General features: G+C 56.3%; 1 protein-coding gene across 2 annotated transcripts in view; it reads left to right on the plus strand.

The window, feature by feature from the left end:
• CD247 (CD247 molecule) overlaps positions 1 to 20636 on the plus strand; it is an 81088-nt gene extending 60452 nt beyond the window's left edge. Inside the window, exons 2-8 of one of the 2 annotated variants that reach the window (XM_008263943.5) lie at positions 14238 to 14341; positions 14909 to 14965; positions 15554 to 15634; positions 16613 to 16648; positions 17285 to 17341; positions 18495 to 18536; positions 19632 to 20636. In XM_008263943.5, the coding sequence (XP_008262165.2) occupies positions 14238 to 14341; positions 14909 to 14965; positions 15554 to 15634; positions 16613 to 16648; positions 17285 to 17341; positions 18495 to 18536; positions 19632 to 19697 (443 nt within the window). In that variant the 3' untranslated portion in view covers positions 19698 to 20636. 2 annotated transcript variants of the gene reach the window in all.
• Positions 20637 to 23263: the final 2627 nt, after the last annotated feature.

Genomic DNA, 23263 nt, shown 5'->3' on the forward strand with positions numbered 1-23263 from the left:
CATCGCCAGCAGTGGTTCAACCTGCTGTGCCACAACACCAGCCTTTGACTTTGCAGTTTTTCTCCAGATGAGGTTGAATGCTGCATCCCTGAGCAGGGCATGGCTGGAAGGAGTTTGTGTTATTAATACAGTCATATAAATGATTATATCAACAGCTTTATTCTGGAGGTGAAGAATTAGGGAGCCAAGTCACTTGGACATACACTTTGAGTGATGTCATTGGCCAAGGCTCCGGTAAAATGATCTCTCCAGTGTCTTCCAACTCTTGGGCTCTTTGAAACAGAAGGTGCAAAATTCATTCGGTTTACTGTATTAATGACCATTCATGGATCAGTCTCTCTGTCACCCACAAGCACTTATGTAATTGCTGGGTCTGGCTGTTGGCTATGCTGATTAGAAACAAAATAACCAGAAACCATCCCTAGGAAAGAATCGGTACAAGGAGCCCTCTCACAAAGCACACCTTGCGCTTAGAAACAGTGAATGCAGCTGAAGCCGGCGTGGGCTGGGGCTCTGAAGGAAGGAAGCCTTAGGAAGGGGCAAGCCTGGAAGGGCTAGCAAAGGGCTCTCAGGGTTGGAGAAAGGACAGCATCGGTGCGAGCGCGGAGCAGTAGTTAGGACTCGAGTGGCCGCGCCCTTTCGCTCACAACTGAGCTCTCCTTCCAAATAGGGCAGGCGGATTTTGCAGGATAAAGCGGTGGAGAAGACAGGGGCAAGATGCTTGCTCTGTTCTCTCCCCTTGCTGGTCACTGTGGTCTGTTTGGGAACAGCTGACGACCCCTGCAGGGGGCACTAAAGCATGCTACAGATTGTCCCGCAATCTCGGGTCTGAGCAGGTCTGAGCAGTCTGTGGTGCTGTGCCAGGAGCCAAAGAACTACGGGGCTGGTGCCGCTGCAGCGTGGAGCCCTCCCCACCCCCGCCCCAGCTCCTGCCCCAGCAGGCAGGCACCTCACTCCTGCCTTCAGAATCTCCCAGGACAAGTCCTGGCGGGTGTGTGTGTGTGTGTGTGTGTGTGTGGGAGAGGTGGGCAGGGAGGATGATTTCCAGGTCAGGCACCAAGCTGGTCCTCAGAGAATGACTGTATATTGAAGAAAGCAAAGCTACAAGGAGAAGCACAGATTTCAGGACTGCCATAGTGATATTGGAAACAGTCGCTCTTTAGGGAGTCATGTTGGGGATGGTAGGGCGTCCACATGACTGGCTGTGGACATGGCACACTGCACGCCGACACCAGGACGTGCACGGAGTGGACACAGGGCCAAAGCCCCTCTCACTGGGCATTTCTCCTTGGGTCGCTTTCTCTCTAGGAGACAGAGCTCTGGGGCTGTCTGCACCCAAGGCACCCATCTGCAAATGTCCAGATGGGGCTGGAAACAGTCCTAGAATCTTCTAGACTTGTCCACCCAGAAGGCCATGGTGACAGCACAGCCTGAGGTCACAGGGAGCAGGTGACAAGGTGGATCCCAGATACAGTGCTCAGCTGCTCTGGGGTGACGCTGAACCGCGACCCCACAAACCTTGCAACATTGCTAAGGACTAGGTCTGTGCTATAAACCAAGAGGAGTGAGCAGACCCCTTCATCCTGGAGCCCGCTCCACCCCCTCTCCCTAAAATTGGCAAAATTCTCTCTGTATCTGTGGTTTTCACCAGAACCGTGTCCAGCAGCCTGGTTAGCTCAAGTCCGAGGAAAACCGAAAAAGCTGTCGGGACAAGACGATGAGGGCTGCTGGCCGCTGTGCTCACCGCTGTCCAGGGTTGGAGGCACGCGGTTCTCTGGCAGTGCAAGGCCCAGCATCTCCCCCACTCCACCCGGCGTGGCCCCTCACTCCTGAGGGTCTCCACGTGCTGGGTGTGGGAGCCAGGATGGCCCTGAAAGCGAACGTTGGGGGCTCCCGAGGGAAGACGGCTTTGACGACACAGGAGTCCCCCCTGCGAGAGCACAAAGACCCCGGGCTTCCTCCACGCGTGCAACGGCGGGAGGCTGCGAGGGGGCTGGATAGCCTAGGACTGGCGCCCCGGCACGGACAGCAGTGAGCCAGGCCTGCCCTCCCACCCCATCTCCACCCCATCCCCACCCGGGTCGCTGTCCCCACCGCAGCCAGGCCCCAGGGACAGCCGTCTCCCGGCCTCTCAGCCCCCTCCGCACTCTGCCGGCTTCTCAGCGCAGGGCGTGGGGGCGGGTGCGGTTCGGGGCGGGGGACCGCAGTGGGGGCGGCAGCCGAGGGTGCGAGCAGTTCAGATGGGAGATCATGGGCGATAAACCCGGGCCGGGATGGCTGCGCTTTTGACAGGAAACCTCGAGCGAGGAGACGCCGCGGCCCGAGGTGGGGGGATGGGGGCGGGCGCTGCCAGAGGCCGCGGTGCGTGGGGAGCCCCGCCGGCTGCGCCCTCCGTGGGGAGGCCGGGGCGGAGGGCGTGAGCGCGACCGGGGCTTGCATGGTCGGACCCTCGGGTGCCTGTTTCACAAAGTGGCGTTTCCTCCCTGCTTAGGGGCCTCGCGAGGCTGCTCCAGGGGGTCCCCTCCTGGGCCCCAGGGGCGCCCCCCGCAGCCTGGGGCCGGCAGGACAGTCCCAGAGAAGGGGCGAGAGGCGAGTGCGGCAGGGACATCCCTCAGGATCCCCCTTGGGTGGCCCCAGGCAGCCTCAGCGCGCGTGTGCGCGACCCAGACACCTGCTGGGCACGCTGGTCTCCGCTGCCTGCTGCCTTGGGCGATGGGATATGAACCTGCCGAGCTGGGTTGGTGCTCGGGTTCCGGAGGCCCTGGGCCCTGCGCTGAAAAGCATCCCTCGTGCCTCCAGCCCTGGACAGCGGTGAGCACAGTGACCATGCCACTTGCCCGCAGCCCTCGTCGCCACGTCCCTGTGCACAGGGAATCACAGGCCCTGGCTGGCATTCTTTTGAGCGGCTCAGTGTAGCTCAGGTCCCTACAGAGGTCCTGAGCCACAGCCAAGTTCAAGGTGCATGGCCGGATGGCCAGTCTGGCGTCTCTCTCCACCCGGCTGAGAACCGGACTGCTCTCACCTCTTTTGTTTCAGACTTCAGGTCCCTGGTGTGCTTTTTTTTTTTTTTTTTTTTTTTTTTTTTTTTTTTTTTACTATAAATGCAATAAATCATCATAAGAGCTTCAAGCAGTACAAAAAGTGTGAAGTAGAAAATAATGAGTTCTCTGGCTATCCTATTGCCCTGCTACTCTGCATGGGTAACTTGTGTGGGTGTAGATACTCACATATTTTTAAACATGTTGTTTATTCAAACATTTTGGTATTGTAAAAAAATAGCAAGATTCACTATTTGCACCCCTTGTAAGTGTTCATGGGAGGAGCTGGCATCAGCACTCTCTGACCACAACAGCAACTCCATCCTGACAAGTTTGTATGTACGTTGTGTGTGGACAGGCTACATGGCATTTGCCTTAAAAAAAAAAAAAAGATGTATTTATTTATTTGAAAGGCAGAATTACAGAGATGCAGAGGCAGAGAGAGACGGATAAAGAGGTCTTCCATCCGCTGGTTCACTCCCCAGATAGCTGCAACAGCCAGAGCTATGCTGTTCTGAAGCCAGGAGCCAGGAGCTTCTTCCAGGTCTCCCATGCGGGTGCAGGGGCCCAAGGACCTGGGCCATCTTCCACTGCTTTCCCAGGCCATAGCAGAGAGCTGGATCGGAAATGGAGCAGCCGGGACTCAAACAAGTGCCCACATGGGATGCTTGCACTGCAGGCGGCGGCTTGATCCACTACACCACAGCGCCGGCTCCAACATTGCTGTTTTATATACAGATATTATACCTACCATTCTAGAGCCTTGCTTTATTTTTCAGTAGTTTTTTTTTTTTAATAATAATTGTGGAGATCTCTCCGTGGTAACACATACAAAACTCTAAACTGTTTATTTTTTTAAACTACTATATATCGTCGGATTTTTTTTTTTTGCTTCTGCAAATAATGATACAGTAAGCCTTTTTTGTACATATAGCTCTGTAAACTGGAAATTCATCTGAAGAGCAAGTTAAGTTCTTAGAGAAATGCCCAAATCCTGCCTGAAATTTTGACATGGGGTGGGGGTGGGGGATTGGCTTTGGAGTGGAGTTCTTTGATGTGGTGCTGATGTTCACAGATGTGCAGGCCTTGTGCTGGGCCTGGTCAGCCCAGCCCAGCCTCTCTCTCCTGTGCCCACCAGAGGGTGTGTGTGCCTGCGGGGCAGTCGCTCCACCTCCCGGCCCTCCAGCCTCTTTATCTACAGAGCGGAGCACGCCCAGGCTGCTCAGCCCACTGCTGTGATGTCAGAGGAAACAGAATCCTTCCAAGGGGTCTGTCAGCTGAACGTGGGGAGCGAATGTTCGCTCTGTCCACGACTGTTCTGAACTCAGCCTCTGCAGCCAGCCAGGGAAAACCACTTGTCCAAGCCGGTGTGTGGTCCCGGGAGCTAGGAATGAGGCCCTGTGTGCATAGCTGGGTGTATGGATGTGCATACGTGCATGGGTTCATCATACATGTGTGCTGATCACCACCTGTGCTCATAGGCAGACACACCCATGCAGGCATGTAGGTATGTGCTATTTAATTTAGCGTAGCCTGTGTGTGTGGAATACAGGATTACTGGGCAACCATTCAAAAGGATATTCAATAAAACTATGAAATATGAACTATGAATATGTGAAATAGCATGAACTGGGAAATTAAAAAAGCAACAGAAAAAAACCCTGAGTTTTGTGGGGGCAAAGTTTTTGATACAGCGTGATTATCCTTTATGATCACACGCTGCTCTGGAGGCAGGTGCCGTCACATTAAGGGTGGCTGTGCGTGAATGCTGTGTCTCTGATGACGCTGAGTGTTTCCTCCTACTTTTCTGCAGGCTTAGAATGGGTTGATTTAATTGAAAATAAACAGAAAATAATCACAGGAAAATGTGCAAAAGCATTGCAGAAATCATAACAACTTCAATGGAGATAAAAATTACATTTTCCCTTCTTATAGAAGGGAAACATTACCCATGGTCCTCTATGCTTAGAAAATCAGTCCCCTTCTTCCCTCTTCCCTTGGAATCTTTGCTTTTGGGAACATTTGAGGGTATTTTGAAAAGTTCAGGGAAAATTGGAATTAGAAGGTAAGCTTATTTTGGTGCAAAAAAAGCATTTTAAAATGCTTGCATAGTTCTTTGCATAATATGCATTTTCATGAAATTTTTGATGACCCCCTCATATGCATGGATTTCAACATTTTTAGCACCAAAATAAAAGTATAATTCCATTTCCCACACACTTTTTCAAAATTTATTTATTTTATTTGAAAGGCACAATTACAGAGAGAGAGAAAAGAGAGAGAGGGAGAGAGAAAGAGAGAGAGATCTTCCATCTGCTGTTCCAGTTCCCAAATGACCACAACAGCCAGGGCTGGGCTAGACCAAAGCCAGGAACCAAGAGCTTCTTCCAGGTCTCCCACGTGGGTGACAGGGGCCCAAGCACTTGGGCCTTCCTTCGCTGCTTTCCCAGGCACATTAGCAGGGAGCTGGATGGGAAATGGAGCAGCCGGGACTCGAACCAGCGCCCATAGGGGATGCCGGCACTGCAGGTGGCGCCAGCCCCTCCACGGCTCTCCCCTCATATAACATGCAGGAAGTTGTGCCATCTCAGATGATGGGCTTCACAATGAGACAGGAATAAGTGAAACTCGACACTTGACACCGGGGTTGAGGAGGCCGTGGCAGAATGAAGAGAGTGCCAGCAATGACGCACGGTCGCTCTGCGGGTCAGGGTGAAGAGGGGCTTCCAGGTGAGTGACCTCCAGGTGAGGCCTCCTGGCCTCCTGTTTCCTTGCACCTGCGGACTCCCCAGGGCTCTCAGCCATCAGGATGGCCAGTCCTAGCGTCAGGGGAGCACCTGCTGTGAGTTTGATCCTTAGAGAAGGGGGCGCTCTGCAGCGTGGTGGGGACCCCTCCCCCTGCCCCAGGGAGCAGCAAGTTGTCCAAGAACCTGGGCAACGGACCCAGCCGTGCCTGAGTTCGACCCTGGCTTCCATGACCTCCTAGAGTCTCAGTTTCCCTATGGTGTGAAGTAGAAGTCACTGGAAGACTGAGAAAACTCCCATGTGGTTCCCGAGAGAGAATAAATCCCTCCAGGCTATCGTTATCCCTCCATGTGTCTAGCCTGCATCCTTCTTGCTGCAGTGAAAGTTAGTGCTCAATGAAAGGGAGCCAGCCCCCTAAGGGAGGTCTGGGTGCCCCCGGGGGCTGTGGTCAGGTTCCCCCAGAGCTGCTGCCACCGTCTTCCTGAGGACATGTGACTTCCTGTTTTCAAAGTTTTTAGCCTGTAATGTCATCACCAGTTGTCTGCGCCTGTGGGCGGATCTGGCCAACAGCAAGTCCCTGGACTCAAAGTTTGGGGGTACAAAGAGAAGGGGACGGGAGCTGGCAGCTGGCTCCCCTTACCTGGGTCGTGGGCTGTGGTCATTACTCTTGATGCCATAAGGTCCTGTGACTGAGACTTTCCTGGGCTTATTCCTTTTTGGGGTCACGCCCCCCGCGAGGCAGCTGTGACTGCTCCATGGTCACACAGTGGCCGAGCCAAGACTTCCAGAATCAAACTGGCTGCTTTCAAAGGATTTGTTCTTACCTGGGTTGCTGGAGCACTTCCTATTAAAGTGGAAGTTGGAACTTATTTTTTAAAAAGATTTATTTATTTGAAAGGCAGAGTTATGGAGAGACAGAGGCAGAGAGAGAGAGAGAGAGAGAGAGAGGTCTTCCATCCGGCTGGTTCACTCTCAGATGGCTGCAACAGCCAGAGCTGGGCCGATCCGAAGCCAGGAGCCAGGTGCTTCCTCCTGGTCTCCCAATGCAGATGCAGGGCCCAAGCACTTGGGCCATCCTCCACTGCTTTCCCAGGCCTTAGCAGAGAGCTGGATTAGAAGTGGAGCAGCCGGGACTTGAACTGGTGCCCATATGGGATGCTGGCACTGCAGGAGGCAACTTTACTCACTACGCCACAGTGCCGACCCTGGGATTTTTTTTTTTAATCTTTTTTTTTTATTGGAAAGGCACAGGGACGGCCGGCGCTGCAGCTCACTAGGCTAATCCTCTGCCTGCGGCGCCGGCACCCCAGGTTCTAGTTCAAGTTGGAGTGCCAGCTTCTGTCCCGGTTGATCCTCTTCCAGTCCAGCTCTCTGCTGTGGCCCAGGAAAGCAGTGAGGATGGCCCAAGTGCTTGGCTGCTGCACGCGCATGGGAGACCAGGAGGAAGCACCTGGCTCCTGGCTTCGGATTGGCGCAGTGCCAGTCGTGGTGGCCATTTGGGGAGTGAAGCAACGGAAGGAAGACCTCTCTCTCTCTCTCTCTCTCTCTCTCTCACTGTCTAACTCTGCCTGTCAAAAAGAAAGAAAGAAAGAAAGAAAGAGAGGTGGGGAGAAAGAAAGGGAAAGAAAGAAAGAAAGAAAGAAAGAAAGAAAGAAAGAAAGAAAGAAAGAAAGAAAGAAAGAAAGAAAGAAAGAAAGAAAGAAAGAAAGAAAGAAAGAAAGAGAGAAAGAGAGAGAGAAAGAGAGAAAGAAAGAGAAAGAAAGGGAAAGAAAGAAGGAAAGAAAGAAACAAAGAAATAAAGAGAAAGAAAGAAGAAGGAAGGAAGGAAGGAAGGAAGGAAGGAAGGAAGGAAGGAAGGAAGGAAGGAAGGAAGGAAGGAAGGAAAGTAGAAGGACAGAGACAGGCAGAAAGAGGTGGATCTTCCATCCACTGGTTCACTCCCCAAATGCCCACAACAGCCTGGAGCTGAGCTAAGCTGGAACCAAGCACCACAAACTCCATCGGGGTCTTCTACATGGTTGGCAGGGACCCAAATACCTGAGCGCTGTCAACTGCTGTCTCCCAAGGTGGGCATCAGCAGGAAACTGGAATCAGAGGTGGAGCAGGGGCTCGAACTCTGACACTCGGATAGGGGATGCAGCCGTTTCAAGCCACGTCTTCGCCACTGTGCCAAACACCACTCCTGAGCCGGGGAAGCTGACACAAAGCGGTGAGGAGGGTAGAACCTGCCCACTGCCGCTTTGCCTCCAGAGCCTCCATGGCGACCAAGAAGGCTGCCAGACATCAGGGTGCCCAGCACGTGCACTGGGCAGGCGCCACCCTCCCACGTCCTCAGCTTTGCTCGGCAACGCTGCCCCTGCAGAGTCAGCCTTTTGCAAACCAGGGCTGAGGCTCAGAGAGGTTAAGAAGCTCTGTGCAGGCCGGCACCATGGCTCACTTGGCTAATCCTCCGCCTGTGGGGCTGGCACCCTGGGTTCTAGTCCCAGTTGGGGCGCCGGGTACTAGTCCCGGTTGCTCCTCTTCCAGTCCAGCTCTCTGCTGTGGCCCGGGAGGGTAGTGGAGGATGGCCCAAGTGCTTGGGTCCCTGCACCCATGTGGGAGACCAGGAGGAAGCACCTGGATTCTGGCTTTGGATTGGCACAGCACACCGGCCGTAGCGGTCATTAGGGGAGTGAACCAACGGAAGGAAGACCTTTCTCTCTGTCTCTCTCACTAACTCTGCCTGTTAAAAAATGAAAAAAAAAATTTAAAAATTAAAAAAAAAGAAGCTCTGTGAAAACACAGAGCCCGTTGAGAGGCGGACGCTGGATGTTAATCTTGGTTCGCGGGACTATCATCTCCCTTAGGTGGGAAACCAAAACGCAGCCACCTGTGCGTTCCAGAACCTGCCGGCAGGGGGCGCAATAACGCAGAGCGTGGCGGCAGGCTAAGGACAGCGCCTGCAGTCAGCAGACTCAATGGCGCCATCCGGCTTGGCCAGGAACCTGCAGTGGCCCTCGCTGGAGTGGTTTCATCTTCTGGCCTCAGTTTATCAACCTGTGAATTGAGTCCAGTAATAGCCCCATCGCTGCCTTCTGGACTCTGTCCCAGGAATCCAACTTGATCAAGGCACAAGAAGTAATTTTAGGGTCAGGTGAGAGGCATCCCTTCCAGTTGGCTTTCAGTTGCTGCCTGGCCCTTAAGCAGGACTGGCAGGAGGAGCAGGCCGGCTGGAGATCAGATTGGCACCAGGTGTGTTTGCGAGGCGGGGTGAGGTTGATCAGGACCTAGTCTGTGTTCTCAGAGAGTCTGGCTTGGAGACGGATCCACAAGCAATGCAGTTAAAGTAAGTCTCGGGCTGGCAGGCAATGGGACACAGCCTGTTAGGATGTTGCTTAGAATGGCTGCGACCATATCAGGTGCTGACCGGAGTTCTGACTCCCCCATTCCTGATGCAGCTCCCTGCTAATGCAGCAGGTGCTGGTCCTAGTGCTTGTTGGTCCCCTGCCACCAGTGAGGGAGACCCCGATGGAGTTCCAGCCTCCTGAATTTGGCCTGGCCAGTCCTGGCTGTTTCAGGCATTTGCCTGAAGCATTTGCCTGCCTTTCGAGTAGATGAAAAGAAATAAATAAACATTGAAAATTTTAAAAAGTAAGTCTTACTGGCAAAACAAGCTTCCAGAGACTGGCGCTATGGCATAGCGAGTTAAAATGCCACTTGTGACGCTGGTTCGAGTCCCGGCTGCTCCACTTCCCATCCAGCTCCCTACTAATGTGTCTGAGAAGGCAGCAGGGGATGGCCCAACTCCCTGGGTTCCTACACCCACATGGGAAACCCGGAAAAAGCTCCTGGCTTCAGCTTGACCCAGCCCTGGCTGCTGCGGCCATTTGGGGAGTGAACCAGCGGATGGATGGTCTCGCTCGCTCTGTCTTTCCTTCTCTCTCTGTGACTCTGGTTTTCAAATAAAATAAACAAATCTTCTTTAAAATAAAACAGCTTCTGTAAGAACAGATGCCTCCCCGGGCTGCCCTCTGGGGCCCCAAAGTCCAGTGTGATAGCCACGAAATGTCCAGTCCGGAACTTGGGGCTGTGCCCCTGGGCGTCTCCCAGGGCCTATTCCGGGTGTCTTGCTACAAGGCAGGAAGGTTCCAGCTTGTTTCGGATGGGCTTAAAGTAAAAACCATGGCAACGATAACAGCTGACACTGCGTATGCCAGTCCTTCACCCCGTAAGAATGATGGTCTTTAACCCTCATGCATTAGAAACATCATTTTTTTAAAAAGTTTATTTTTATTTACTTGAAAGAATAATGCCGGGGAGGGGAGATAAGGGGGGGAGGGAGAGAGAGAGAAAGAGAGAGAGAGAAAGAGAGAGAGAGAGAGAGAACTTCCATCCCCTGGTTCACTCCCCAAATATTCACACCAGCCAGGGTTGGGCCCGGCTGAAGCCAGGAGCCTGGATCTCATCCAGCTCTCCCATGTGGGAGGCAAGGGCTCGAGAGCTTTGTGCCACCAGCTGCTGCCAACCAGGATGCATTAGCTGGAGGCTGAACACAAGTGGAGCACCTGAGATTTGAACCGGCAGCCTGATATGGGGTATGGGCTACGGGGTGCCTCAGGCAGTGGCTTAACCCCCTCCCACGGGGATGTCCATTTGTAATCCTCACTACCACCTGTTGTGACAGGGAGATAATCCTTATTTTACGGACGGGGAAGCCGATGCTTCGAGAAGCTCAGGACTATACAGTTCAGAAGTTCACAAAAATGACGGTCTGTGCGGAGGAGCGTAGCCCCGGTTTCCTCCCTCCTTTCCATGGAACTGTGAGGCGTCAGGCGCTGTCAGGCGTGACCGCTCTCTCTGGAGGGCCGAGCTTTGCCGGCACCTGCGCCGGCCTCTGTTCCTGTGATGTTGCAGCTCTGCCCCTCAGCCCCACTCCGGGCCACTTGAATCAGAGCCCGGGAGGCCAGGGAGAGTCTGTGGGTCCCCTTCCAGACCCGAGGGTCCTCCTGGGCTCTGTGACCCCGGGCCAGGGGTCGGAGCATGAGATGGAGGCTTCCTCCACTTGGCTGCCAGCCGCTATTAGGGCAGAATGCATAGATTGACCGGGGCACATGGATGGGCGCACGGGAGCCCACCTGCACCCAGCTCAGGGCATTTTCTACTTCAATACCTCTTGGCATGGGCGCATCAGCAGGTGCCCAGTGACTCTGTCTTCGGTGTGCAGCTAAATTAGGGTCTGGGTCCCTGCCTGGACTGTGGCTGCCTTTCTCAGACCCTCCCTCCCATCCGGGCTCAGCTGGGCTGAGGAGTTAAGGGTCTCAGCCCAGGGAAGTGTGTCGGGACTGATACCCTCTCCTCTGCCAGTCACCCACAGTACGTCTGTCCCTGGCCATGAGCTCAGGCTGCTCTCTCCAAAGAGAGAAGGAGGCCTGGTCCCTGTGACTCGTCTCCAGGGAGACACCGGGTCCCTGCCCCCTCACCGTGCCGAGTTTGCACCATGTGAAGAAATACTGCTTACTTGTTCTCAATGGACTGTCCAGGAAGTTTCTGTTCTCATTGTATGCACCAGACAGCGGGGCAACTTCCCCAGCCCTTTATCTGAATCTCAACCACCCCCGCCACCTGTCCAGTCCTACAGAGACCTCGCCGGAGCAGCGGGGGCCTCCATTGGGGGCAGGCTGGTCTCCCAGAGGCCCTCAGCCTCTTGCTTTGGGTCAGGAGTCAACCAATACCATCTCAGGGCCAGAGGCCGGCCAGACAAACCTAGGTGGGGGCAGCATTTTTCTTTTCTTTTTATTAAATATTCATATGATATTTATGTGAAAGGCAGAGTGACAGGGAGAGAGAGAGAGTGAGCTTCTTTCTGCTGGTTTACTCCCTACATGGCTGCAACAGCTGGGGCTGGGCCACGCTAAAGCCAGGAGCTTGAAACTCCATCCGGGTCTCCCATGTGGGAGGCAGGGACCCAAGTTACACCTGGGCCATCCTCTGCTGCTTTCCTGGGCACATCAGGAGGGGGCCAGATCGGAAGTGGAGCCCATATGGAATGCGGTGCGGGAGGCTGAACCCGCTGTGCCACCGTGCCACACCCTGGGGCCCTGTGTCTTGCTCGTCAGTAGGCCCTCTGCCTACTGATGTCAGCCCTCTGCCCTGTGCTTGGATGCAGGGGGCGGGGGAGGAGGGGACAACGGAGAAGATGCAGCCGCTGGTCTGAGGGCTTGCGGCCTCCACGGATGGGCCCAGGGTGTGAGTGATGTTTGCGGAGCGCTTTGTGGGGCACAGCCCCGGGGAACTCTCACTGTAGCGGGGTCTGGGTGGAGGCGGGGGGGGGTGCAGGGAAGGGCTTCAGCAAAGGGAGGTGCGCTCCAGGGGGAGTGGAGTGGGAGGGCCAGGGGCTGGGGCGCCAGGGCCCAGAGAGGGCGCTGAGCCCCAGCGTGGCAGGACAAGGAGTCTGGACGTTTCTCCCAGGTCACAGCTTCCGAGCAGGAGCGGTGGGTGTTCACAGGGATCAGCTGCCTGGGGCCAGGAGGGGTCCTGGGCTAGGGTTGGAGCCATGGGCAGAGGGACTCCTGGTCATGGGGAGGGGATGCAGGGGCAGCCTTCAACCACTTGCTTCCATGGCTTAGTGGAGAGAGGAGGCAGGGCTGGGCCGGGCTGAGGGGTGGGCGGGAAGGGAGTGGAGACCCTGTTGGCCTCAGGCCTAGGGTTACCAAGTGTGCTCCAAACCTGAAGTTCTCTGTGCTTGGGTTTCCGTGTGGAGCTGTGACTGTGATCCCATTTAAAGCAGTGTCAGCCACAGGGCACCTGCTGAAGAAATACCATGGTTTCACGATAACAGAAGAGCAGTTGAAAGAGGGTGACCTGGCCGGCACTGCGGCTCACTAGGCTGATCCTCCGCCTGCGGCACCGGCACCCCGGGTTCTAGTCCCTGTCAGGGCGCCGGATTCTGTCCCGGTTGCTCCTTTTCCAGTCCAGCTCTCTGCTCTGGCCTGGGAGTGCAGTGGAGGATGGTCCAAGTGCTTGGACCCTGCACCCGCATGGGAGACCAGGAGAAGCACCTGGCTCCTGGCTTTGGATCAGCGCCGTGCGCCGGCCGCAGCAGCCATTGGGGGGTGAACCAACGGAAAAGGAAGATCTTTCTCTCTGTCTCTTTCTCTCACTGTCCACTCTGCCTGTCAAAAAGGAAGGAAGGAAGGAAGGAAGGAAGGAAGGAAGGAAGGAAGGAAGGAAGGAAGGAAGGAAGGAAGGAAGGAAGAAAGAAAGAAAGAAAGAAAGAAAGAAAGAAAGAAAGAAAGAAAGAAAGAAAGAAAGAAAGAAAGAAAGAAAGAGACCCATCCAAATGACAGAGCTGTAAGGACAAGACAGTCTCCAAAGCCGATACCCGGCCGCTCCCTGCCCTGGTGTAGGCCCGCATCCGGCCACCAGAGGGCGCCCTGGCCTTGCCACTGAGGGGTTGGCCTGGCGCTCTGGTGGCTCCCAGGCAGGAACCAAGTAAGATGGACACCGCACCCAGGTTTCCTAGTTGAGTTGCTGCACACTCGCCTAGTAGGAAGTGCAGTGGAGGCTAAAAGCCACACCTCACTCACGGTGTGGAGATCTTCCGAGTGAAAATGCTAATTCTATTTAACCGCAGCACTTAGCGGGCGTGAACCAGAGTTTGGCAACTGTCAATATGCCAGGAGGAGCTGGGGGCTCCTTGGGGATTTGAGGAAGGAGAAGCCAGACAGCGGGGACCTCTGAGCTACATTTTGCAGGATGTGAGGTGTCGCCAGGGGGCAGCTGGGGTTTCATGGAGAGAAAGGCAGGGCATGGCAAAAAGCACAGAGGCCAGTGTCCTGGGAGAACAGAGTGTGTCCTGGGCTTGGAGGGCGTGTCTGCTGGGGGCACCCCTGGCTCGGGCCACGGAGCCAGGACTGCTGGGCAGGGGGAGGTGGGATTCCCCTGGGATACCTCTGCCTGCTCCCTACTGAGCACCAGAGCCCACTGCCGGCTGGGAGGGTGCCTGCGGCGGGGGGGTGGGGGGTGGGTGGGGGGGTGGAGGGGAGCAGGGAGTCGGGGGTGGGGGGAGTTCTCTGAATTCTCACTGTGCTAATGGGTGCATGGTTGCTGAAGGACCTCCTCAGGCCTTCAAGTCTCTGAGCCCAGCCTCCCGCCGCTGTCGCTAGGGGAGGACCCAGGAGCCACACTGAGTTCGGATGGGGCTGTTCTGCCAACTTGACATCTTCCCAGGCCACCACGTGAGGCGCGCACGCAGCAGGGCTGCCCCAGGGCAGAAGTCCTGTACTGGGTCGGGGTTTGCCTTCCACCTCATTCCCACCCCCGCCTGCTGCTGGGGCAGGCCAGGAGCTGCTGGGGTGGGAAGCAGAGGCGTGGCCTTGTGCGGGTTTGGGGACTGGCTCTGGTTTCCTTGGCATGGGTGGGGACATATCTGGCCACCCTGGGTCTGGCTCTGACCACCTTTCTCTCCCGGCACAGAGGCACAGAGCTTTGGCCTGCTGGATCCCAAACTCTGCTACCTGCTGGATGGAATCCTCTTCCTCTACGGTGTCATTGTCACCGCCCTGTACCTGAGAGCAAAGGTGGGTGCTCCTGTGTGCGGGGGTTGGGGGTGAGAGGTGGGGCTCCCCCACGAGGTGAGTTTTCAGAGGGGCCTTGGTGTAGTGAAGTCTCAGCTGGGCCCATGCCTGGGGCTTGGCGTCCGTGGGCAAAGCAGGGACAAGGGACACGTACACACTGGGTGGGCTCAGGAGGTGGGAGGGAGAGCCTGGTGCAGGCTGCTGTTATAACATTTGTGGGGGCGGAGGTGTCTTGGTGAAACGCTACCCAGCCTGGATGATCTCATGGGTGTTTTCCAGTGCTCAGCCTCTGTTAGCACCTTGCAGAAGGTCGAGGTGGTGCCTGCTTCAGACCCCCGGGGCTCCCGGGGCAGGCAGGTAGCGGCTGACACTAGACCCTGCCCCAGACCAAGACGGGAGGCGGGGCCCTGTGCAGCCGCTGCCCACTTGGGTTGTCCTTCGAGTCCCTGGAGACGAGCTCTGGGGCCGCTGGGGACCCTGCGAGAGAACACGGCGGGGGAGGGGGGAGGCTGCGGACGGGGTCCCCACCCCCGGCGTCCAGCAGTGACGCGCTCCTGCTCTCTGTTCCAGTTCAGCAGGGGTGAAGACGTCCCCGTGTCCCCGCAGGGCCACACCCAGCTCTACAACGTAAGTGCCCCCCGCGGGGACGGCCACGTCCTGTGCGGGCCTCTCCTGGGACCCAGGGTCACTCCCGTGCCGGCCGCACGCGATCAGCCGCGCTGAGACAGGCGGCGCCGGCTTCTGCCTGTTTTCTAACCGGTAACCCGGAGACGGTGAAGGTCACACATGTGAGGTCCTGCGCCTGCCCCCGAGCGGGCCGCCATGGGCCAAGGCCTGGGGGGGGGGGGGGGGCGGGGAGGGACCCAGTCGAATCTTCTGGACCGACGGGCACCACTCTCACGCTCCTTGGGACTTTGGGTGGGTTACCCTCGCTGAGCCTCTCCCCTTTCTGGTGGGGATGTGATCATGTGTCCCCTTAGACTGGACAGCAAGCAGCGACAGCTTCCTGGAGGGGAGGGGGCCTTTGGGGACCCTGTCCATGGTCACCGTGATGGGCCAGTTACTCTCATTCCCTGCTCCCCCTCCCCAAACCCTGCTCCCTTGATTTATTTATCCCTGAGCCGCCTGAACAGGAAGCTAAGCCCCCAGTCGGGCAGACCCCATCGCCCTGGGGAACCTCCTTCCAGGGTCTGACCACGGCCCGTCTGTTTTCAGGAGCTCAATATCGGCAGAAGAGAGGAGTACGACGTGCTGGACAAGCGGCGGGGCCGGGACCCTGAGATGGGAGGGAAACAGGTGGGCACCCGTGTGTGGGCCCCGGCTGCAGGGGGCTTCACAGCGCCCGCCCGCTCTGCAGCCGGACCCGCCCCGAAGGGCAGGGGGCGGTGCCACCTGCTGCTGCCCCTTCTCGTCCTCTACGGTCTGCTGCCTTCTGCATCATGAGGGGCCTCCCGTGCTCGAACGCAGCACGCCAGCCCCCGTGCCCAGGCCCCATCCACCAAGGAGCTCACGCTGCCCCTTGCACACAATGGGGTACCACGGGCCCCCACAGGCCCCCGGAAGGAAGACGTGGTACAGAAATCCACACAGAGAGGGCCAGGAATCTGGTTTCCGGCTGCCTCTGGGGAGTTACGGCCCAGTGTGGGCTCGGGTGCCTCTGTCTGTGAGAGGGGAGCAGGTGCACACGGCCGGCTGGCACAGGGCCGCCTCCATTTAAGAGGAGGGCTGGACCGCCTGCTGCCGCCAGGTGGTCCTCCACGGTTCTGGCCGCAGCTGCCCAGGCCCTCTGAGCCTTGTGTTGTTGCTGGAGTGACAGAGCAGCAGTCCCCCTGGCTGGACTACAAGGACACGGGGGCCATTCTCTGTACGGCAACTCTCAGTAGGACCACGGGGCAGTGGCTGGCCCTCTCCCCAACGAGGGTGCATGGTGCTTTCCATCTTGGCCCACTTGTTCGCTTGTGACATGTGTGAAGCCATGTCTGAGAGGGGACAGCCATCGGCAGATGTCACCAAGGCCTGCCCTGGGCAAGGCCGGGACTGGGTAGGCCCCACGTGGGGGTGAGGCGGGTGTGCCAGTGTGCATCACCAAGTAGGAGACAGGGAGGGTTGCTGGGGCCCGACAGTGGCCTGGGCAGTGGCTGGACAGCTCAGGCACCTGGATGGCTGATAGCTGAGCTGGGGAGAGAGGGGGCGGATGGGGCCGGCTGTCCTGGAGGCCTGGATTTCTGTTCCTCCCCTTCTAACTCCTCCCCACTGCCCCCATGTCTTTTCTAGCAGAGGAGGAAGAACCCTCAGGAAGGCCTGTACAACGTGAGTAGTGGTCTCACCTCGCCAAGCTGACAGGGCAGGGCTGCAGGGGGGCTGGCAGGAGGGCCCTTCTCTGCGCTCCACGGTCTGTGTCCTGGCCTGGCCTTCCCTTCCCTGAGTCCAGGGACACCTCACCGGCTCGCTGCCTGCGGCAGGTGCTCTCCTGCCCTTGCGCTCCCTCCTGCCCGCCGCTCCGGAGCCCTGCTGCTGGAGTTCTCGGCTCCATCAGCGGACGGAGGGCTGGGAGGAAGACAGCAAGATCAGGACGGGGTGGGGTGGCCGCTCTCTCTGGGGCTGGAGGGGTGTCTCCAGTGCTTCCTCTCATTGTAGGGTCAGCCCCACCATCCTGGGGGTGAACCCGATCATCTTTCTTTTTTTCTGGCTGCTGCTAGGTGTCCACCATGAAGGGGACCCTTGCAGGTGGTACCTACCGGGAGGGGAGCCACCTCTCTCCCTCCTGCGGTGGGCTCATGCACAGCCCATGGTGTGGGACCCATGTATAACATCATGACTTGCTCAAAGTAAATGATTCTGGGGGTCCCTGTGTGCTTCTGGTTGTGGGGGTACCCTGCCAAGCTGTTGGGGACTCTAAGGTTTTTTACGTAGAGTCCCATCAGCGTCTCCCCCTCTTCTCCCCAGGCACTGCAGAAAGACAAGATGGCAGAGGCCTACAGTGAGATTGGCATGAAAGGCGAGGTGAGTGTGGTTCCTTTCTTTATTTTTATTTATTTATTTATTTTTTTAATTTGAGAGGCAGAGAGACACAGACATGGAGATAAATTTTCCATCTGCTGGGTCACTCCCCAAATGCCTGCAACAGCTGAGGTTGGGCCAGGCTGAAGTCGGGAGCCGGGAACTCAATTCAGGTCTTTTATATGGGTGGCAGGGACACAAATACTTGAACCATCACCTGCTGGCTCCTGGGGCCTGCGTGAGCAAGGGGCTGGAATCAGACGCAGAGCAGGACCTGAGCTCAGGAGCTCTGATTTGGGATGCGCGCGTCCCACGCCACGTTTTAACCTCTGCACCGTGCCCACTCTGAGTGTTGCTCTTTTCTCTTAAAGATTTCTTTCTTTTATTTGAATGTCAGAGATAGAGTGAGAGGGAGGGACAGAGGTCTTCCATCCGCTGGTCACTCCCCAGATGGCTGCAACGGCCAGGGCTGGGCCAGGCTGAAACCAAGAGCTTCTTATGGGTCTCCCACGTGGGTGACAGGGGCCCAAACACATGGGCCATCTCCTGCAGCTTTCCCACACACGTTAGCAGGGAGCGGGAATGGAAGTGGAGCTGCCGGGACACGAACTGGTGCCCATTTGGGATGCTGGCATTGCAGGTGTCGGCTCAACCCGCTATGCCACGGCGCCGGCCCTCAACGCTGCCCTTTCTTAAGTTCAGTTCCTGCTGCAGACCCCGTGTCCCTTGCACGCCTCCTATCACCTGCCAAGGGCACAGGCAGACTCAGCTCCCCCAGTGCCTCAGATGCTAGGGAAGGGCTGGCATTGAAAAGCCATCCGGATGGTACTGGCAGTCTCAGCTGTGCAAAAGCGATAAAGCATTTCAAAATGGCAAAGAGAGCTGCAAGCCAGAGGCCCGCGCACCTGCATAGACCGTGCGTGCCCAAAACTGGCTGAGAACCGTGTTTCCTGCAAGGCATCGCAATTAGGATGCTGCGCTGGGCCACGCTGCTAGGGAAGAGGGGAACAAGGATCTGAGCAGGGCAGAAGGCACCCAGTCCCCAGGGGAGCCAGAGGCGAAGATCTGAGCTGGGGCCCTGGAGCAGGAATGCCACCGCTGACCGCCTGCCTTTCTAACCTTTTTTTTTTTTTTTTTTCCCGTCTCATTCCCACAGAACCAGCGGCGCAGAGGCAAGGGGCATGATGGCCTTTACCAGGTAGGAGCTGTGGCTTCCTTCCTGGGGTGGCACTGTCTGAAAGCTCTCCGTGTTGGACCTGCTGGTGGCACCAGCTCCTGCTAGCAGCTGGGCAGGGCAAGCCCAGGGCACCCATGCAGGCCAGTGGCGACTCCACTGCCAGTAACCCCAGGAGGGGCAGGGCTGGGACGCCACCACTCAGCAAATCACCTGGTGCCAACCAAGAGGTCCTGGCCACAGGCGTACTTGGCCACAGCAGGCCTCCAGGCAAGGTCTCCCTAAGGGCGCAGCTGCAGTAGGGCCACATGAGTAATTTCCTGTCTCTGTCCACTGGGCTGGGCCCTTACAAGAACCTTGACTGTGTATCCTCAGGTCTATAAAAAATGGGATGGGTGGGGAAGCCTCAGAAAGAAAATGTGACTGTAGTCAGGTGTCTGGCGTATGCAAATCAGTGCTCATAATTATGCAAACTAGGAGTAGGCAACCTACTTCTCTATACCGCATCCCCAGGGTATCCTCATTTCTCTTTCTGGCTCTTTTCCTGCCCGAGTTCACAGTGATATCAAGGGGCCCCCCAAAACCAGCCTGTGAGTGGCTGCTGCTGCCTTGACTCCAACAGTGTTGCAGGCAGGCCTGGGCAGGGGCCACCCCTCTCTCCCCCCGCACCAGGTCCAAGCCCCTTGTCCGTCCAGGTGACCAGGGGCTGTAGGTTCTCTGACGCAGGCCTGGACCCTTCCCCCTGACTCCTGCCCTGCCCCACCGGGTTTCTGCTCAGTGTTTGAGGTGGAGGCCCCCCACCCCACCCCGCCGCCGCTGCTTCCTGTTTGGTTCAACAGGAAGTTGGCTGGGCCCGAGGGTTGTAGGGCCCAGCACTGGGGAAACTGGGAAGAGATGTAAGAATTTGGGGAAACAAAATTGCTACCAGGCCACTTGCAGGGGACGTGGAAGCCATCCCGGTGGAGGCTCCTCGCCTGCAGGGCATGGGGTTCCCTCCTGGGCCCCTGGCCACGCGGGAGGTTGCAACTGGGGCTGGGCTGCAGAGACATCTGTGGGTCTCGGGTGGGCTCGTGCCCGTGGGCTCCTGGCAACTCTTCCTTTCTGCTCTGTCTTCACCAGGGGCTCAGTGCAGCCACCAAGGACACCTACGATGCCCTCCACATGCAGACCCTGCCTCCTCGCTAACGGCCAGGGACAGCGCCACTGACAGGCCCCACCTGCAGACGGCCAGATTGTGAAAGACACAGGACAAAGCATTTACTACCGGCTTCACTTGTCTTCTCAGCCACCAAAGGATTGCTCTTGATGAACAGGGTACTTAGGGTTATAGCACTGTCACATCCAGTTCCAACCCAGCACACAGAGAGGATGGCCCCTGTACTCTTTAAGGGACCCTCCCCTCCCACCACGCACCGCCTCCCCACCTTGTCCCCCTGGGTCGGGTCTGGCCTCTCACCTGGGCAACAGCACACTCTCTTGCGGCTCATTTGTAAATTCGCGATTTGTAGTCTCCCGAGAAACCCAAGACGGCAGCACATCTCCTAAAAGTCTGCACGGTTCTGCCCAGATGTGAGTGGCTTCGCTCGTGCTGTAAACTTGGCTTCCATTGTCTGCCTTACCCGCATTTCAGTACAACTGTAATGGGGCCGAGCGGTGCCTACCATGGCGAGTGTGCACCTGCTACAGGTGACCATGGCAAGGAGTTGCTAAGCGAGCGGGCCTGCACTCCACACCCTGCAATCTGTGGGTCAGGCACCTTGGGGACTGTTCTTGCCTTTGTGGACCTCAGGTTCTCAGGAAATGAGTTGTTCACAAATAGGTTTAAAGACCACAGCAGGTGTCACTGCTGAGGCTGGGTTACGTGCCAGGGAGGGGGGGCAGAATTGCGTCACCTCTGACTGAACAAGAAACCCATCGCTGCAAAGACATCAAAGGAAGACATGCGGGCCCATGATGACCCGGTGGGCACTGGTACCACAGCAGAACCTCAACGTCCTGCCGCGACACTGCCTTGTAAAAGGGCACAAGGCCACGGACGGAGAACCCTCTCTGCTCTGCTCGGTTTTAAGTTATACTGCCTTGCTGAAGTCTTGCTACTTTGCATAATAAATGCCTCAGTGAAAATGCCGCCTTATTTTGAGCTTCATTTCCACAGCTGAAATCATCAATCAGCACAGCATCCCTGCTGATTCCCGGGAGAGAACAGGAAGCCCAGGCCAGCACAGGGGCAGCCAGCAGCCCGGAATGCAGCCACGGGGGTGCATTGCACAGGCAGGGTGAGGGTGAGTGACATCGAGGCTGGGAGGCTGTGCCCCGGGACAGAGGGTGGTACGTGGTGTGATACTGTCAGGATGAGCCCGGGCCTTACACCAGAACCCTTAGAGGGTGCTGGGAAGGGAGTTCCCTGTTCCAACGTGCCCAAGTTCATGGGATGCAGGAGAGCAAGCAGCAGTGAGGGGAGCCAGCCTCACACTCACACCGCGAGCACAGGGGGCCCAGGAGTGGCCAACAGCAGCTAATGTCATGGCACAGAATGACTCAGTCCACAGGGCTGGAAGCCAACAGAGGTCTCTTGGGTCAGTTTTCCTCACGATGGGAGGCTCCGCCTCAGCAGGATCTCCTGTAGCTGCACTGCCCATCTTTAAGGCCCCCACTCATCAAGCCTCCCCATGCACTTCATGCCAAGACTTCGAGACCTGTACTGTGACTTTTTCCAAAGTTATGTTCAAGGCCATGACTGCCGAAAGTCCCTGAAGTCTGGGGATTCTACCAGGAGCAATGCACATCACAGCCAGGCAGGTGTAACTCAGAAGCAGTTCAGACAGAAGGCGTTCAATTTGTAACTGTCTCTTGAGCGAATTCTGGCTCTTACTGGGTTGAGAAACTGAAATCTGGTGCTTCCATTAGAACGACTGGCTCTGGGGCTGGTGTTGTGTGTGGCTCAGAGGATTAAGCCACCACCCTGCAATGTTGGCATCCCATATTGGGGCACTGGTTCGAGTCTTGGTTGCTCCACTTCCAATTCAGCTTCCTGCTAATGCGCTTGGGAAAGCAGTAGAGGATGGCCCAAGCGCTTAGGCCCCATGTTGGAGACCTGGATGGAGTTTCTGGCTCCTGGTAGCAGCCTAGCCTAGGAAAGACTGTTGGGGCCATTTGGGGAGTGAATCAGTGGATTGAAGAGCTTTCTCTTGTCTCTCCCTCTGTCCTTCTGCTTTTCAAGTAAATATTTTTAAAACCACTCAACATAGGCATCCATTAAGACACAGCTATTTCCCATCTTAAGACGTGCAGATGGGTGTTTGCAATCAGGAAAGCCTTCAGTCATTTCTCAATATTGTTATCACTTACATGTTACTAACTCAGGTTTAACGTGGGTCCGTTTGATGACTGTTTTTCTCCTTCGAGTATGAGGTGGGATCCAAGGCTCCTGACTTACAAACAGAGCAATGCTTATTCCCCGCAGGCAGGCATGGCAGGGAGCAACACGGGTGGAGAAGGCCCTGCACAAGTGAGCCAAGGCTTGGCCAGCTGCGTGACTGGGCTGTGTTCTGTCCTCTGGACAACATGTGATGCGTGTGCTGGCTCCAAGCCAGGCGTTTCTAGTTGTTGATCAACAACTGCTTTTGTGAACCTCCTGCTGAGTTCCCAGCCACAGACATCCTCCAGCGCCACCCCAGCCTGTGGAGGGCGCCTTTCCCCTCCACAGGTGGCTCCAGTGACAGCCTTTTGAAGGAGGCCCCTGGGGCACAAAACCCAGGAGGCAGCTGCGGCTTAGCCTCAGTTCCTGGCCTGTGGCTAATGGGTCCCCTGCCTCAAATGTTTCTCCTGGTAGTGAGCATGCCACTGGGCCTACCACAGGGCTTTATGCTGAAATTACTTTAAGAAAATCTGCAAAGGTAAACACTAGCTATTTAAACAGGAAGGGATGAAATGAGGTCCTTTGATGCAGGAGCAGCGTGTGGGGGGTGGCTGGTCCTTGGCTCAGCATCTGGGCCCTCCACAGGATGGCCGCTCCGTCCAGCCTGTGAGTCAGGGTGGCTGGGGGAGCAGGAAGCAAACCCTCAGGGCCCATGGCCAAAGCCTTTCCTCAGCCGGCGCTGCAGTTCACTAGGCTAATCCTCCGCCTTGCGGCGCCGGCACACGGGGTTCTAGTCCCGGTCGGGGCACCGGATTCTGTCCCGGTTGCCCCTCTTCCAGGCCAGCTCTCTGCTGTGGCCCAGGAAGGCAGTGGAGGATGGCCCAGGTGCTTGGGCCCTGCACTTGCATGGGAGACGAGGAGAAGCACCTGGCTCCTGCCTTCGGATTTGGAGGATGAACCAACAGAAAAGGAAGACCTTTCTTTCTGTCTCTAACTCTGCCTGTCTAAATAAATAAATAAATAAAAAATAAAAAAAAAAAAAAAAGCAAAGCACTTCCTAAAGCTGAGGGTTTTCTCTCAGGGGGGAAAGTCATTTCAGATTCAAGTGTTCCCTGTTACAAAAATCAATGCATTTTTTAAGGGCACTTCAAAAATGGAGTGACAGGACAGCTTTCCTTTGGTGCCAACAATTCTGAAATTCATGCATACGAGGAGTCTTTAGAAAGTTTGTGAAAAATGAATACTAGAAAAAAACTACGCATGGATTTCAAAGACTTTTTATACCAAAACAAACGTCTCTTACTTGTATTTTGAGACGCGTTTTGCTGTGCCCTTGTATTTTTGGAAGTGGAAGCATCGAACACAAGTTCAGGCCCAGCTTCCTTCCGAGGAC

Source organism: Oryctolagus cuniculus, chromosome 7 (assembly GCF_051225735.1).
Source record: "Oryctolagus cuniculus isolate XC-2025 breed Fujian yellow rabbit chromosome 7, ASM5122573v1, whole genome shotgun sequence".
NCBI classification, from domain to species: Eukaryota; Metazoa; Chordata; class Mammalia; order Lagomorpha; family Leporidae; genus Oryctolagus; species Oryctolagus cuniculus.